We start from the raw sequence: 19,327 nt of genomic DNA on the forward strand, positions 1-19,327 counted from the left end.
TACCATCCAATTTCTCTGCTGTACCAATTCAGCAAAATATTTGAGAAGGCTTTCTATGCTAGGTTAATTTCTTACCTAGAGGTTTCCAATCTCCTTTCACCGTCTCAGCATGGTTTTATGGAGCAAAAATCTACATCTTCTGCCAACTATCAATTAATAACCCAGACTTTAAATGCTCTACATAAAAAAATGGAAGTTGCTGTAATGTTTTTCGATTTCTCGAAAGCTTTCGATTGTGTTGACCACCAATTACTTCTTGAGAAACTCCAAAGGATGGGTATTCGTGGCATACCTAATGCTTGGATTAAATCCTACTTATATAATAGAATACAACATGTGGTTGTTTCTAAAAATGGTACATCTTTTGTATCCCAAAGTAAGGCCCTTAATCGAGGTGTTCCTCAAGGCTCTGTTCTTGGGCCTGTCTTGTTTATTTCTTATATAAATGACCTTGTTGATAGTTTTCAACATACAAATGGTGCTACCCCCTTGTTATATGCTGATGACACCAACATTATTCTTGTATCGCCTACTTTTGATGAATTGATAGTTAAGTGTAAACAGGTTAGCCACACCTTACTCTCTTGGTGTCATAATAATTTCCTAGATTTGAATATAGAGAAGTCTCACCTAATATATTTTGCAAATAAAAATAAAGCAAGCAAAGTACTTTCTATTGAAGTTGATGGGAAGGTGATCCCACAGGTACAAATTACCAAATTTTTGGGTTTCCACATTAATTCTCAAATTTCTTGGGATGAACACATAAGTACTTTAACCAGTAAGTTAAGCTCGGCCTGCTTTTCAATAAGGTCCATTAGATCCACAGTTTCAGTGGCTGTTCTCTGTGCACTATACTATGGTGAATTTTATTCTCACATAGCCTATAGTATCCTTTACTGGGGTTCATCATCTAAGGCCTTGGCTATTTTCAGGGTCCAAAAAAGAGCCATTCGGCTAATGAGTTTTGCAAAACACAATGCCCCTTGCCGTCCGCTGTTTAAAAAATTGGATGTATTGCCAGTACCATATGTTTATATTTTTCATGTAGGAGTACATACAAAAAGAAATCTATCTGAGTATGTGAAAAATTGTGATATCCACAAATATTCTACAAGGCAGAATGAGCAGCTGCACATTTTATGTGTGCGTACAAAAAATGCAGGTGCTGGCCCAAATTTTATGGGCCTTCAACTTTATAATAAACTCCCAGCTGAGATTAAGGCCCATAAAAGTGTGGCTGCATTGAAAGTCAGTCTACTTAGGTTCTTAAAAGTAAAAATGTTTTATTCAATTGCTGAATTTCTTGATAATGCCTGATATGTCTTGTATCCACAAATGTATTTTGTCACTTTCCCCTGACATGTCTTATATCAAGTGTAACATTTGTAGCTACTTGATCGCTGGACAAATAAAATGTATTATTATCATCATTATCACTGAGTTATGTAAATTACACAATCAGGTAGCGAAAAAACTCACCATATCAATTTGAGCCTGATACTGCATCGTCACCATGCCAATAAATATCTGATTGCACTGGAGGTCAAAGCATCCTTCTATGTCACGTACTTTTTCCTCCCGTCCATCAATCCCCAGAAGTGAATCTGTCAAAGAATGAAAGAGAAGAAAAGATTACCAATCGCTCAGACAACAACATCAATTGTTAAAAGTTTCTAAGTCCATATGCAAATAAGTAAAATATTTTTAGGATTTTTCTGCGACCTTGCTGAGCGCCCAGATATTCCTTCTCTGATGACAACACGGTCAAAAGTGTAGGAAAGACATAAAAACATTATTAAGACATTAACAAAGGAGAAAGAGGCTCATTAGGGAAGTTATTGCAATATGAAAATGCCCGCAAATTTCCAAAGGGTATCGAGGAGAATTGACAGCTGAAGTGTGGATGTCAGCCCTTTCCTGATATTTATTTCCTACTGAATGTCCTCCAATATGAATAAATGGCTGATAGAAAGGAGATTTTACTCAAAAAATGAGGTGATTGGGGAAACTAATGCCTATTTTGCTGAGATAGAATGATTGCATTATGTATTTGGAAGGGATAAAAAAAAACTTGAGTAGTATTGGACAAAATGTATGACCCTAAAAGGAGTTCATGTAGAAAAATAAAAATGGTTTATCCCAAAAAAAAAAAATACCAGGTGTATCCAAAAAATACGTGAACTGAGGCCATAAAAACTTCATTTTGCAAAATTTAGTCTACATCGATTTTTTCCCCTTTAAAGTGCTCTCCATTCGTTGCTATGCACTTATTCCATCTTCTTTACAATTGTTTAAAGCACCCTTGGATGTCCTCGGCAGTTAGGGTTTTTAGTTGTCTCGTCGTTTCTTGCTTTAGTGTCCACGTCTTTCCAGTGATGCCCCCTTATCACATATTTGCATTTTTGGGAATAGGAAAAAGTCACAGGGGGTGAGATCTGGCAAATAAGGAGGATGAGCAAGGATGGTGATTGAATTTTTTACCAGAAACTGGCGAACAATCAATGCTAAATGTGCAGGTGCATTGTCATGGTGAAGGATCCATCCATCATGTTTGGTTGAAATTGTGTGCACTGTTGATTTTCCTAAATTCAGTTCATCGGCTATCATTCGGACAGTTTTCCAACGATCGGTAAGGACAAGGGACCACACATGATCAACGTTGTCGTCGACACAGGTGATTGAAGGTCGTCTTGGCCTTGCATCATCTGTGGTGTCTTGTCGGCCATCTTTAAAACCCTTTATCCACTGGAAAACGGATGTTTTCTTCAGAGCATTACCACCGTAAACAGCAATCAACATTTCAATAATTTCTTGATAACTTTTACCGCACCTAACCAAAAACGTGATGTTGATTCGTTGCTCCATGATTTTGTCAATTTCCATTTTCGACAAACAGTAAAAACAAGGACAACAGGAACTAACATAACTAGCACCATACGCACAGCTCGACGATCCGCCAAGCACAGACGGCTCATTGGGTCTCAAGCAACTAGCGCCACTAGTGGGCTATAGTCTGCGTCATGGCCGTCAGATTGCACCAGTTTCCACATTTATTGCACAGACTATGTAGTTTTCATTTTTGCATAGACTTTTCAAACCATCCTCATGCATGTATAATTGTACTAGTGCTCTATAAGAAATTTATTACCATTGTGTTTATCCACATATTAGATTCCATTGAACTTTCAAACTCCCGATGAACTTTCAAGAGCAAAGTAACTTCTTAATATATGTATCTTGGAATGAATTCATGGTTTCTCAAAAAATTGACAGGGATATCACCATAACGAGATACGGGGGAAAATATGAGCAGCCTAGGTAGACTACAACAAGTGTATACACTCCAATATTTTTATACTTTGAATGTAAAATACAACTTATCATTTGCATGGTTATTAGTTCATTTTATATCCCATTTAATGTGCCAAGTTTTAATATAATAAATACCCCTATTTTTTAAAAATTAGTTTAATATGCATCATTTGTTTCGTTAGTTTAATTTGCTGTCTTTTATATTTTCGTGTAGTTTTGTATGCAAGCACAAACACTACTTCCACTATTTCATTCTCAAAGAATTTCTGACAATTGTAATTAAGAACCGCAATATTTTGGATTCAAATCCAAAGATGTCCGTTTTACCTCCAGGATTTTTCATTCTAGTTCATTTATCACCATGGCAATGCAGTATGTTACTGACCCACTGCATGTACATAACTAATAACAAAAAATTTTATTTGAGAGCTCCTTAAAGTAATACTGATGAACCAATGTGCACTAACTGACAGTGCATTCCTGTGGCCACAGTAATCAATCCAAAGGTTAGTCTGATATGTGAGAGACACTTAATACCTAGCCCCAATACGACATGAGACATTCAGGGTAGGGAACCAATTGCTTGCCCTATGGAACTAGTAATTACCCGGGAAGATCATGAACCCAAAAATATTGGTGAAGCTATGTCAAGAGGCATCACCCTGGTTTGGAACCGGCCTCTTCGTCAGGAGTCAAACACTGTAGACTACTATGATTCCTATGACCAGTAGCAGAATCATAAAAGACAAAAATTCTCTGAAGGCAATATTCTGGCAAATCAGGTGGCCATCATCAGGATGAGGGTGTGAAATGGGAAGAAGCCATTACTGAGTCAATGAAGTGCATGCTTACACAGCACTGCAGAACTTGATAGGATATTTGAACTTAGTATAACTCCAATCCCAATAAAATCTACAAGCAATAACATTTCACAAAACAAACTACTTTAAACCTTGATATCAAGTCACTGTCATGTTATTTCATAAATGGAGTAGTACTGAATTAGGACCAATAATCACTGTAATTTCAAGGCAAATTGGGAGCACCTGAAGTGTTTTTCACTTAACAGTATGTACTAAGTTAAGAAATTCCTGATATGGTAAAGGGACCTAGCAATTGTTGAAATAAATTTTTTGGAAAAAACTTAAAAGTAACAAAATTTTATGCTCTACATAGTTGTTTTACAGAGAAAATATTGATCCACCACTTCCAATTTGTTTATCTTTAACGCATGAGAAGCTGCCAAGAGAAATTAATTCTTTAAGACAAACCTGTCGAGTGAAACTGTGCCAAGAGGCCATGTATATGGTGACCATTTGACGAATGCCCACTCCGGCTAGAATCCCAATGCATGGGTGTAGGGCTTCGGTAAGGCATGTAAAGGTGCTTGCTGTCAGCTGGAAGCTCTAGGTATACATTCGACAAGTGACTGCTAACTGATCTTGACAGAGGACGGTATGCAAAGGCAGAACAGTAAGCTGTCAAGCTAGTCCTCTGATAGAAGTCCTGGACCTTCTTCCTGCATGATGAGAGAAAAAGGGATGAACACACCACAAGGGCCCAAATTGTCACAAATTATTATTACATTTCTCCCATCCCGAATTTTCTTGCTATGATGAGGGTAAACAAGAAATTTTACACTAACACTTTTTAGATATAATATTTCACGACCATGGTTTCGATGCTCTGCATCATCATCAAAGTGCAAAGTTTCTCTTTTACCCTCATCATGAAGGAATTCCACATAGTTAAACCTGAAACTGTTACGTTTTCTTGCTATCTTCAATAGCATGATTTGCATAAATACATGTACAATGATTTCAAGCTTAAGATTGATTTTTGAGAATGATGATCATTTAAATGATAAACTGTTAAAATGCACGTGAATGTAGACAAAAATGAAATTGATTAACACATTCAACATGAAGTACAAGCTGAAAACAATCCCAAACAATGCTATGTGGTATGGAGAAGTGAAAGTGTTGCAATCGATAATGCATACATACCCCTTGATAATGCATGCCTAAACAAGTGAATCACTTTTTAATAAATATAAAATTAAGAGTGAAAATGAATGAAACTACATAATAACATAAACAAAAAATGTACCACAAAAATAGGATGTTATTTGTTTAATTTTTTTCCTCAATTTAATTAGTGGTAGGTGGAGAACAATCTAATGATAACAATTTTATGAATGAAAATCCATAAGAGATGGTGGGTGACTTACCGGTCAGCTGGAGAAAGTGGACAAAGGTCCTGGCCATCCCAGAATTCTAGGCAGGAGTCAAGAATGATATCTGCTGTGCCTTGGGACATAAGTTGCAGTGCCCCACTGCTGAGTTCTCTAACAACCGTTCCCACCATATGAGGGAAGGGAAACTTGAGTTTGGTTATTGACAGTGAACGAGCAAACTTGATGTCCCTTCGTACCATTTCAGGTTGCTAAATAAATCAATGAAAATAAAGTGGCACAAAATTTTTCATGACCAGTTAACAACAATAACAGAAGTATTATTCAACTTTAGGGTATATTCACTGCAACAGTCATTTTCTTCTTTATCGATGTGTGGGTACCACGTAGGTTAGAATTCAAAACTGCACCAATTAATCCAAGGCCAAGATGACTTATGTCTTAAAACTTGAGAATAAATCAATGTATTTCTTAAATTATTTTATATATTATATCTAATCTTCCATTTGTTTCTGGTGGAACTTTGCATGCATGTTTTTTTCTGACACCTTGGTCTTAGAGTTGATGTTTCATATCTGTTGAATGTTTGAAATCCTCACCTGTCTTCTAAGCATATATTTTTAGGTGATGCCATTACTCATTACACTCATTATTTCTCTTGAATCTTTGGATCATATTTTTCTTACTGAGGATAATCATATGAAATTTAAATATTTTATGAATGTCTTCATGGTATGTTTTGAATCATGTTTTCCTTGAAAATGGCAGAGGCAAAGACTTCCATGATAATTTCAAAATTGATTCCCCACAACAATGCTATATGTCTGAGAATGTTCATCAGCTTCATTACCCAAGTAAATCCTTTGGAATATCCATTCACAATTAATATACTAAAATAAATAAGGAGTTTACGAACAAAGTCACCTTTGCAGAAAGGTTGCAAAGACCTTGGGAATTTAAACAATTTTATTAGAGATACTTGGAAGGCTATTAATCAGTATATTAGCAATCTTCTGAAATTACTCCTAATTCAAGCATTAATTTCATTGATAAATCAGAAGATGTCTCTCAAAAAATTGCAGAGTAGTTCAGTTTTTCATTTTGTAGAATACTTCCTACTGCAAACAGAGCCTTTTCTTATTCTCATGGTTGAACCCCTCTTCACTCTCATTCTTAACACCAACTATTTTTTCCCAACTTTTAAGTGCCATTAAATCCCTCGGTAACACCTCTTTGACCAGACCTGTCGGCTCCAGTTGAAGAGGAATTTCAAAGAGATTACTAGAATTTTGTAATTACTGCAGATATTATTTTTATTCCCACACTTGGTTTGGATATGCTAACTTCACATTTGCATTTGTTTAGGATATCCTTTGGCTTTTGATAATTGTCTATTTTAATAAATGAATGTTTTACTTATTTGACTTACTCATTCCCATAAAACATACATATAACTTCAAATAAGGATATAATTGCTTTGAGGTGTATTACATTTTGTTTACTACTGCTAATGTTAATAGCTCAATCCTTATTCATTCACAGGGACTTTTAGAATCAAAACTAAGAATAAATAGCACTGAAACCAAAGAAAGTGAACTCAACCATGACTAAATAATATTATTTTATACGTTTCTACAAATAAAAAATGAGATCTATGACTGTAACTAGGTTCTAATAATATTTCACTCGTTGAAAATTTTTTATCAGGTAGTAACTATGGAAATTTGCAGTCTATGATCATATGCATCAAAACATTTTTCAGTTTCTTCTAATTTCATGAGTCAAACAAAATACATGTTTACTTGCAGCTAGTTATGCAGACATGCAGCATTAGTGAAAAACAAAGGGATTGTTACTTCATAAAAGGTGGATTCAAAAATGAATTGTAATCATGGCTGAGCTACCTAAATCAATGCTAAAAAATTTGCAGAAAATGCATACATACTAAGTGAAGCTATTTATGTTGGATAATTAGATTGGTACTTTATCGTCAAGGATTTCATTGCACAAAATAATTCTGTGTTCAAGGCTGTAAATAGAAGAATTTGTCAGATTATGCAACAGTATACTTTTCTGCTCTTTTAACATTACAATGTAGATATGATTTGACACGAAATTAAAAAAAAAGGCTTATTATACATTACATTTCTATCACTAAGAGTAGGTACACAGAAAAATTGTCAGTTTTAAGATGCATAAACACACTCCACTCACCACATGCCTGAAAGTCGAAAGTTGTTCCTCCAATATAAATATGTCTTGGGCTTGATCTGAAAATCCAATTTGCTTGGCCAGCTCACACAGGCATCTATAAAACAATTTATCTGAGTCAATGGGTATTCGTGCTCTTTTTAGCTAAGCAATAAAAGAAACATAAAGAATATTGTGCACACATAATTGCACCGTGAATTTTCCATTAGTATTGTTTAGATCAATGAAGCATGAGTATTACGAGGGGTTTATGACAGAAAGATACAATTTTAATAGTTGAATATTGTGTATTTGGGCACCACAAACAGTGGAATTGGAAGTTAGGGGCTGGTTTGGCATTGAATTTTCCATAGTGGGAAACAAGCAAGAGTACCCTCCCATAAATGATGGTTAAAGAAATGAAGTGGAGATAAGGTAATGTGCAAAAATAAATAGCACAAATGGTGAAGATATATATTTGCCACATGTATGCATATTTAAAGAGGTTTGTGCTTCAGCTACGATATAATAACCTTACATCACTTCTTGAGACTTTCGAATGAAGATGTCATTCTGAAAAACTGTTGGCAAATGTTTTTTTTTAATGAAAAATAGTGAGAAAGTACCGTGAAACCAAAAATACAAGAGTATATCAAGGTGGATAAAAATATTTAAAAATTCTGGAACTGAATGGCAACAGTGCAGCAGCAAATGTGATTAATCTCCAATGGAGTATATGCAGGATATAGGCTCTTGCTCTTCAGACGCTGGTGTACTCTATGACCCTGAAATCCTGAGATGCCACTCTTGGCTTTTCATCAGGTTTCCCAGGGTTATGTGCAAGGTGGAACCCACACCCATAACCTTTGAATTAGTAGGCAGGAATGTTACACACCTAATAAATCTCCCAAGCAAACATTTAAAAAGTGCCAATTACATCATGTAGGGAATAAGGCATATAAAAAGAATTCAGAGATGGGTGCAATTTGGCCTTCATTATAGAACCTTAAGTCTTATAAAAAAAAACACCATTGTCTTAATCATTTCCAATCAAACCAAATCTCCATGTGAAGGTAATCTTTAATTTTGTTCCAATGCATTTGGCTTAAGTAAATTTTACTTTCAGCCATTAAACTCCACCTCTACAAAAAATTTTAAACATATGCTTGCCTAACAACTTTTTTCCAAATATAATTTATATAAATTAGTAAAAAAATGTTATCATCAACTCGGCACATTTAAGACATTTATGTTCAACAAATAAATCTGGCCATACCACTGCGGAATTCAAATGAAAAACATTTTGAGCAAAAGACATGGGCTAACTTAGAGTGATTGAATATTTGGATATTATTGGGTGTTGATGGATTTACACAAGTATAAATTATGAAGCTAGTTAATGGTAAAGAATGCTATATAGGATACAATTTTCATTTCTTTAGTTTCCTAGGCAAAAATAAAAAATCAAATTCATAGCATAAAGCACTGGCAACAAAAAGCATCATGCATAATTATGTCATGCTTCAGATTATTATGTTTAAAAAAAAAACAAGGAAGCAAGAGAAAGTAGTTCAGATTAAAAAGACGGTGAAATCACTTAAGAGAGAAAGTAAGGAATTCTTATTAAATAATCTGAGCACCAATGATTCTCAACCTTATTTGGACAAAAATTTGGAATTATAAGAATCAAGAACCTGAAGATTAATTTTTTTAATGCAATTTGAAATCCCCCATGGTATTCCAGTTCACTAAATTGCAGTCCAAACCACCCATTTATCCATTATATTAAAATTAACCACTAGATTTTGCCCATTAAAACTCAACAGTAGTGCAGAAATGGACAACTCTATTATCTCAATATAAAGAGAATGTGTATAAACCTCCTCATTTTTAAGAATAAGATTAATAGAAAAAATGCATTTTTGTGCATGTTTTGACAGGGCAATTTGAATGCAAATGACAGGTTGGGAACCATTGCTTTAAATTAGAAAATAATTTCTAGGGTAATGAAAATATGTTCCCAACCAGATGGAGCTAAACAAATGTTTCTGTACGTGAGGTTATTAGTTTAGATTTTGAGTGAAGTGACCCAGGTTCAAATTTCAAAGACAAGTACTAGTCATGTGTGTCTTAGATTAACAAATTAGGGGCCAGCTAGATTTGAAATATAAAAGCAACAACATATTTACTTATTGGCTCCAGGAAACATGGCCATCTCTCCCCACAAATCCAGCATCCTACGGCATAAATAACAAATTTGTAAAGAATAAAAAGGATTGGGAAAAGCTTCCACAGCTTTCTTCTTTGCTAAAAATAGGAAGAGCAAAGAAAGTGAGCAATGCATTCACAAAGATGCAAACAGTAACAAAAGCAACAGAAAAACATAAACAAATGAGCAACCAAGTTACAAACATACACTTACACTGAAATTTTGCATAGGAGCACACTATTAACCATTCATATACCAAACAGAAATTCCTTTTGAATGATTACTTAAGTATATATCGGCCAGTGTACATAGACATTCAAAATTATACCTATTCCACAATATAACTTCAAATTCTACATCCTGACCACTCTATTTATTGCTTCAAAGACAGCAAAAATAGCATAAACTTATTAATATAACAAAGCAATGCAGCAGCATAATAATTAATTTCTTTAAAGCTTTGCAATATTCTCATCATTGACAGAGATATTTAAATTGAAGCCAACTGTTTTTTTCCAAAGAGAGAATATCAAGCTTGAATTAGCAGAAACAAACTATATTTATAGTTTTGAAATTGAAATACCTATTATTTATCATCCAATTTTTTAAATATAAATACTGTTTGTTTCTATAAAATATTAGTGTTAAATCTATCAAGTTTTTCCATTTCATTTATAGGAACCCATTGCTTTTCAGTCACATCATTTTTCTGATGCAGTAATATAGATGGATTAATGGAATAAATAGTAGTTTCTGAATTGTTGGTGGATAAAAACAATTTACTGCAGGGAGTTCTTAATCCAGCTTCCTTTATGAAGATTCAGGCTTGATTTCCTAAGCTTCAGTTTTCTTTGAGTCCTAGTAAGAATGATAGTTGATAAGTCCACCAGATGACAGGACACTAGCCAACCAAATCCTCAAATTTTTTTTATTATCGTCATCAGTATTTCAAGTCTAAGATTAGCACAGTGCATCTCTTCATTCTTACAAAATCAGTGTTTATTCCCTCACCCCCCTAAGAGGCTTTCTATTTTATGTCCTACTTAATTTGTGCCATATCTTTTGGTATCCCTCGTCCGATCTTCCCCTCAATTTTCCCTTCTATTATGCTTCAAACTAAACCAATATGCCTCAAGGCATATTCAATCCACCTAGTATTTCTTTAACAGAGAGTTCTCTCCACATGGCTCTTTCATCTTCTGCTTTTTCCCAGGGTGCGGCAACTAACCCCCTTTTTTATAAGGCAAATTGAATTGAAAAAAGGAAGTTATCTTGTCGTACCCTGTACATACAGTGGAACCTCACTTAAAGAGCACCTTGAACAATGAGTAATTTGCATAATGAGAAAAAATTATTTTTTTTAAATGACTCACTAAACAAGCAACATTTCGCATAATGAGTAACAAGGAGAGGGGATTTTCGGGTGTCATCTGCTTCAGTTTGTGTTTACTCATTCCAATAGCATCCTAGTGTCTCCAGTGATCACACATTTTTCCAAACTTGGGTTAAAGCAAATTATTTATTGTATTTTTGTTCAACATTTAATAATATTTTGTGCACAGTTTTAAAAATGTCTCCAAAGAAAAATCTGCATCAAGACAGCACAAGAGAGTAAAAATAATAGTAGAAATGAAAAGTAAAATCATTGAAAAGGGAAAAATAGGTGCAAGCATGGCTGATATAGCATGCACATATTAGGTCTGTCTGGAAAGTATCTAGCCATGCTATATTTTGAGAAAAATAGCCTGCCTAGAACAATGAGGCCTTAGTCCTCTTCAAAACTATTCCCCTTGGGACCTCACACACATATTCTAGCGCCTCTTCCACTTTTCAAAACAATCGGCGAAGTCCTTTTTTGGAATGGTCACCAGCTGCCTCATTGCATTATCCTTTATCTCATCAACCGACTGTTGGGAAGACAGGGCTTTTGCTTCAAGGTCATAGCCATAGACCCCATGACTCACTTCCAGTAACGATCATTTATTTAGAAAACCTGGGTCATCGTTTGTGGCTTGGAGCAAGTTCCTTGCAACTGCAGCATAAAATTCTTGACATTGACAAGATAAAATAGAATACAACAAGGCAGCTGATGACCATTATGAAAAAAGGACTTTGCTGATTGTTTTGGATATATGTTAGAGGTCCCTAGTGGAGTACTTTGAAAGGGACTAAGGCTTCACCGTTCTAGTCAGGCTAATTTTCTCAAAATATTGCATGGCTGGATACTTTCCGGACAGAACTTGAATGTGTGTGCTAGATCAGCAATTTGCACTACTCTCATGAATAAGGACAAGATCAAGGATATAGGTGCTTAAAAGAGAGTGACAAGAATATCTATGCCATGATTATATACAAGTATTCACAATGATGTTGACAGTGTGCTTCTCAAATGGATGAACAGAAAGCAATTGAGAGTTGATGCTACTAACAAGAACATTATTTGTGAGAGAGTAAAAGTGATTTTCGCTGACCTTATGCCAGGATATTCACTACGCGATGAGGTATTTAAGGGAAGCCACAAGTGTTTCAAGAAGTTTAAGAGAAGAACTAACATCTTTAATGTTCTGAGGCATGGTGAAGCAGCAAGCTCTGACTCAAAATCAGCAGAGAACTTTATCATTGACTTCAAGAATTGTAACTAATGACTAATTACTTTGATTCTTTTTTGTTATCTACAAATCGAATTTGTATTCTAGTTTGGTAAATGCGCAATTGAAGAAAAGATGAAGATGATTCAGTCCCTGTTGCATCATGAAGCATCACCATAATTAGGTAGTTACTATGCATGCTACAAAGTTTTACTTTGATTCTTTTTTTTGTTTTATACAAATCGAATTCGCATTCCAAGGCAGTTCATTCAGTGATAGAAGAAAAGATAAAGACGATTCACGGTCTAAAACATTGTAAACCCAATTAGATTTGCATAAACCTTGTATGTAATTTATTTTTTCAGCATGGAACACAATTATTGTATTTTACATTAATTTACATGGGGAAAATTGTTTTTTTGCTTTATGAGAAAGATTCCACAACGAATTATGCTCATTAGGTGAGGTTCCACAGCACTTCCTAATTCCTCACTTTGTTTGTCCATTTAACCTACAAAATTCTCCTCTAGCACCATGCTTCAAAGGCTGCTATTATCACTTTTTCACAATTTTTTTATAAGTACTAGTAATTTAAATGCTAAGTTTCTTTAAAGATTTCTTTCTCTCCCATCATCATGCTTTCGTAAATTCATCCACATTCCCCAAATGGCATAAATAGTCCTAAAGAGTTCAATGTCTTCCACATTAACTACCACGCCCTCTGCTTTCATTATGAAGTAACTGCTAATGGAATTATCTCAACTGACAAAGGCGGATCCTAGATTAAATTTAATAAAAATTCAGCCCACTAATACAGGGTTCGTCCGGAAAATAAGTGTACTGAGCTCAGGAAAAAAAATTTATTACACTTTTACATATCTTAAGCTTATATTCCTCAAAATAGGACCCTTGTGAGTCGATACACTTGTTCCAGCGGCGTTCCCATTCCTGGAACGCTCCCGCGAAGGCATCATCGGGAACCTCTCGAAGACACGTCGTCACGGCCTCTTTGACGGCGTCCAAAGTCCCGTATCGCGTTCCTTTCAAACTCCTCTTTATCTTCGGGAACAGAAAGAAGTCCGGTGGTGCCAAGTCCGGGCTGTAGGGCGGGTGCGGCAGCGTTGCCACGCCGTGCTTGGCCAAGAAGTCCGACACGACAAGCGCGGTGTGAGACGGCGCATTGTCGTGATGCAGCCGCCACATGTTTTTGATCGCTGGCCGGACGCGGGCGACTCGTTTTCGAAGATTATACTGCTCTGCTATCATCCGAACACTAAGACGACGATCAGAGTTCAGTACATCGCGAACTTTTCGCACATTTTCGTCGGAGAGTGTCGTTGATGGGCGTCCAGGCCGTGGTTCGTCGTCGACCTCTTCTCTGCCCTCCACGAACATCTTGTGCCACCGAAAGATCATGTTTCTGGACATGGCTGACTCCCCGTAAGCCTGGTTAATCATACCGACAGTTTCGGTAGACGATTTCCCAAGCTTTACCGCAAATTTGATGGAATAACGCTGCTCCAAAAACTTCGGCATCGCGTTCCGTGACGTGGGTCGAGCGTGGAGGTTCGCGTTAACAGAGCTCCTCACTACACCACAGCTCAGAGCCGACTGCCTTTTTCAGCGTCGCTTGCCAACATACCCCCCTCCAATCGCAGCCCGTCAGAGCGGTGCTGGGCGCGCCTGGAGCGGCGGGAAAAAATCAGTACACTTATTTTCCGGACGAACCCTTTATATCTACATTATTCATACACATATTCAGTTATTTCTTAAAAATATACTGCGTTATTTATCAGGAAGAATGCCACCTCACTGAAACTATGGTGTACTGTCATTAGACATCGAATTAAGCTATACAACTGTCTGACTGCATAAGTTTTCTAGATAGAGCAACATCATTAAACATACAATACATAATTGGATACATTTTAACTTCTTTATCCAAGCGTGACTGACACTTGATAATTATTCCTGCCAATACAAGTACAATACAGCCATCCCTCGCTTAGCATATTTGCTGCCCTCTCTTTCCAGAGGTTATTATACTTTTTAACCTTTAGTTGAACCATTGTATAGATGATATTCATTATTTTTTCATAAATCTTTTCCCATCTCAAGGTAAACATCATTAAAAAATATGCTATATGCTAATATTTTTCTAAGAAAAGTATTGACTAAACACCACAGTGCACAACTGCATTAGTAGAACAAATGCCAGAAAGGCAGACATATGCATCAAAAAAACAGAAATTAAATAAAGAAAGATATTACATTCCTTAAAAAACCTTCTTAATTGAACAATTTTACAGGACGATAAAATAATGGTAGCTTAATATGGATGAGGAATTAAATTCATAAGTCTTTGCTTTCATTGTACACAGTGATATTTTTTGTTGAACACAAAATTAACACTAAATCATACCCTTGTACTTGAGAAACTAAAACATTCAGGACCACAGTGTAAACACACCATACTTGCTGTTTTTGGAGAGGCATCACGCCTCCCCAAAAGGCCTCAAGATTTTGAGATTGGTCCTGAAACTGAATGAATAAAAAGCAAAGGATGGCAGTGCTAAATTAAGAAAAGTAGGTTTGTGCATGACTCAAAATAATTTGGTTATCCATGCAAGCAATATCAACTTTGTGCATTGAATAACATCACTGTTACAGTGAATAGTGCCACTGATTTGGTAGGAAGTGTACAACTTCTAAGGTCATACATGCCATTTAAAAAAATGCAGGTAATTTATGCAAGAATGAAATCAGGGAGTTGGGAAATTGAGGATGAAATTTCGGTTTGGTTTTCGAGGGTTGTCCCATGTATTGTGTCAGCTTGCTTCTTAGCTGCCTGTTGTCTTCCCCAATGGAATTGTTGTATGCAGCTTATTAATGATTGCCAAACGAAAATTTTCAACTGGAATATTTAGGTCCAAACTCGAGTTATTTGTTGTTAAAATAGCTGTAGGTCTCTTGATAACCTAGACATTGGAACGAATAGATATCTGAGAAAAATCTTGCACTCAGTGCAAACTCTGTTGCCAAAAAAATTAATTGGCAATATTGGGCAAAAATCACCAGGTAACCAAAATGAATATTATTAGGGTTGTCATATGAACATTTCATGACAAAATTTTGTTCAGGTCCTACAGCAATAGTAAAATGAATTCCAAGAAACTGAAGGAGATGCCGCAACAATAACTTTTTGATGAAGTCATTCGCTAATATGCATTTCAATGCAACAATTTCAGAGTGTAAAAAGTCAAGGCAAATGATTTTTGAATTTAATGAGTTGTTATAGTACTACTCGTGTATGGGTGTGATATTGTGGATAGGCAAACACGATCAATTCATGGCATTTAATAATACACTGTTCCACTGTGAGTAAAATTTATTTCAGCATAGGTTTTAACTTAGTCCAACCACACCTGGTTTTTTTATTTTAAATTTTTGCACCTACAATGTAAAGGCAAGAGGTTAGATGTGCTAAAGCAAGTTGAAATAATCCAATAAGGGAAAAAGAAAACCCCCTCTCTCAATTGACACACAATTTAATTCATGCTCTCCCCTCATCAACATTGTGTTCCCCAGTGAATGTGTTGCCCTCTGCAACCTCCAACGCCAACTATACTAGCCAGGATCCACCACTAAGGACGAAGTGCTGAAGGGCAGCCATTCAGGGCAGTCTAACCCTCATTCACTGATGACAACTTCACACTATGGCATGAATTCCCAGCCTACCCCTTCCCCCCAACCCTGGCTCTCAGATGATCACGTGCAGCGGGGCCCCAACTATGGACTTTATATATACCTTGCAATTTCTGTCAAACCTTACTTGCTTCCTTCCCTTTCCATTTACCTCCCTCCTGCCCATTTCCTTCCCCTCCAAACAATCCTCAACCTCCCCCTTTCCGTCTTGGAAGAAACTATGCAAGCTTGTACCTATCAATATTATGATGATGACGAAGTAAGGTGGACACCTAGGTCAATACAAATCTTTCTCAATGATAATACAGTGCATTATTATTTGCTAAGAAGTGATCAAGTTCCCTCAAGTTCTCCACCAAGTCAAATTCATTTTTTCTAATGTTTAGAAGTCCCAATTTGTGCATCCCCCTCAGGGCACTGAGGGCAGGGGATGAGTTATACTTTGAAACACTGAAATTAAAAAATCTCCAGAACTTGACTCAGATAATACACTGGCAATCACAAAATTCTTCTTCATTTGGCACTGACTTCCACCCTCCCATCAATTTTGGGAATGATACAACATGGAGTTGTTGAAATAAGGGGCTGTAATCTCTATGTCAAAAGAAATATGTATTCTCCTTACTAAAATAAAAATTTGAAGATGCCATTTATTGAAATCCATTCCACTTCATAAGGTTCATATATAGCATTTAAATACTGGGTTAGGTTTCATGACCAAAATCAATGAGAACCACCCAAACAATTCAAATAAAATCACACTCATCAAAATCTGAGTGCTTTTGCCTGAAAAAAGTCAAGTGAATATATATAGAAGATGGCAAAGTGAATTCCTCTGCTTCATTTCTCATTGACATAAAAAAATGCCAAAAATATTTGTGTAAGGGGTCCGATTAATTTTTTTTACAAACAACCGTATTCAATACCGTAAGGAAAAGGAGCATGTAACAGAAGATAACCCACCAAAATGTTCACACCTCCCAATAAAACTCCAAGCAATGTAAATGATTATTGATCCCATCACCCAATCTTAGGCAAACCATCCATAAATTTCTGCTCAATTAATCCCAGTAAGGAGTGCATGTATATTAATATAAAAAAAGGTACATCATGCCCAGGAAAATAAAACCATACAGGCCCACTTTGCTGGAAAACCATCTGCATCTAAAAGTTTCTTTATTTTTTTTTGGGAATCTTCAAATTCAGAATTAAAAATTTTGCAACAGCATTTGTGAGTTTTGAATATGAGTCACGTGTCCAAATATCCTTTAGCAATAAAAGCCTAATAATTCCCCTTGCCATTGAAGGTAGTTCGATAAGCATCAGGAAACTACTGCATTACTTGCATAGGTGATCTAATGAAAACAATAATAAAATAATATAACAATATAAAATGAAAGCATAAAAAAGTTAAACTAAACTGAAATCAAAGGTAAGTTAACAACGCTGTTATTTGGATGATGAAATATATGAGAACCCATATGGCTGAAAATATTTTCTGTTCCAGAATGAGATTTTTGGACTAAAAATTAAAACCTGCTGCTGATTAAAATGTCATCATTCTAAAAGACCTAACTTGGAAAAATAAAGGCAATCTGGCAAACATAAAAAATAATAGGCCGGCTCCCACTCAGCAGATATGTGAGTCTGTGAAAAGTGCCTTACTCTCTGTTTTTGTTACCATGCAAATGCTTCGGTTGAAATATCAACCAAAAGTTGTGAGTGGATTTTTAAGACTCTGTGGTGTCCTCAGCTCAGGCTTTTAGTTTTAAATTTGCAGCAGTGGTGATGAAACATAAATGAGTGAGCAGAAGATAGTGTGGGATTGATATGCAGTGGCATTACTTCAAGAGGCACACTTCTCAGGAGAATCTTTTGCTTCTTTTGACAGGATGACAAGATTGAATGAGTTCATCAAAATGAAAATTGAAAAATGTGAGGTGTCAAACCAGAGGAGAGCTTTAAGTGAAACTGGTACAAGAATGATATTATCATACATTCTCTAGTATGGTTACACTGAAAAGTAGAAGAAAAATTAACCATTTGGATTGAAATTTAAAAAAAAATTAAGTCTAGTACTGAGCCCACTGGCAATTCATGTTATTATGGCAAGGTGAGAGGACCAAGGCTAATATGCTTGCTGTTAAATTTGACATTTTTGCAAATATACTCTATTTTAGGCTAGTAAATTCCAGTTGTCACCATAAGTGCCCATCATAATTAACTTAAATTGTCATCTGTACATTACCATTCTTCATCACTTATTCCTCCTTACCACAATATTTCTTTAGCTATGAGAAAATCATTCATATCGACTTATTTCTCTTCGTCTATTCTCAAGCAACAAATATTCCCTCTTTTTATTCTTACAAGATAATAATATGCATAATACCTTACAAGGTAATAATATGCAAAGAAAGTTGATTTCAAGTAGTAACCACGGATGTGTGAATTTCACATGCTTAGGCTAAATGTATTCACTGTTTATAACAATTAGATAGGCAATAAGAGCTAATTCAATCATCTAGATGACCAGAATCATTCAAATCCGGATTTCACTTAATAACGATGGAGTAATTGATCCAAATAATTCTGTGAATGCCATCTGTACTACATACCCCAAACTTGGGCAAAATTAAGGAAGCTCACTCATGATGTATATATTTGGCAAATACCACCTAAACAGGTTTGAAATCCCAAGCATTTCCTACAATGTCCATCCTATTCTATGACATGCAATCACTGTCACAAAGCTTTTCCAAATACAAACTACAGTGAACAATTTCATGTATTATTCAGAAATTGTAATCAGCTTTGCAATTCAACTCCCTCTCTCTATCATTCTCCACACCAATGAGCCTAAGTCTTTTCACCTGTCTTCGAGCAATACATTTTGATTTGAGAGTTGTCAGAACCAGATATAAAAATTATGACATTAGCTCCAGACCAAATTCTGTATGGATGAGTGGAAATTCTAAAAAAATTGTGAAAGGGGCCACAAAACCTTCCCTAATTCAAAAGCATTAGCTTATACGACTGCCAACATTATTCGACATTAATCATTGGCATCAACTCAGACTTTCTGAGGCCAAATTCCAAAGAAACTGCGGGAGATACCTCAACAGT

At 35.7% G+C, this 19,327-nt stretch overlaps 1 protein-coding gene across 3 annotated transcripts in view; it reads right to left on the reverse strand.

The window, feature by feature from the left end:
- l(2)k05819 (transmembrane protein 94-like protein l(2)k05819) overlaps nt 1–19,327 on the reverse strand; it is a 73,244-nt gene that overhangs the window by 25,245 nt on the left and 28,672 nt on the right. For 2 of the 3 annotated variants that reach the window (XM_071588664.1, XM_071588666.1), the window contains exons 12-16: nt 9,889–9,936; nt 7,724–7,817; nt 5,546–5,760; nt 4,587–4,834; nt 1,483–1,607 (exon numbers count right to left, since the gene is read on the reverse strand). In XM_071588664.1, the coding sequence (XP_071444765.1) occupies nt 1,483–1,607; nt 4,587–4,834; nt 5,546–5,760; nt 7,724–7,817; nt 9,889–9,936 (730 nt within the window). The remainder of the gene's footprint in view (nt 1–1,482; nt 1,608–4,586; nt 4,835–5,545; nt 5,761–7,723; nt 7,818–9,888; nt 9,937–19,327) is intronic. The other variant, XM_071588665.1, reaches the window with a different exon arrangement.

Source organism: Hetaerina americana, unplaced genomic scaffold (genome assembly GCF_022747635.1).
Source record: "Hetaerina americana unplaced genomic scaffold, ioHetAmer1.1.p SCAF_3, whole genome shotgun sequence".
NCBI classification, from domain to species: Eukaryota; Metazoa; Arthropoda; class Insecta; order Odonata; family Calopterygidae; genus Hetaerina; species Hetaerina americana.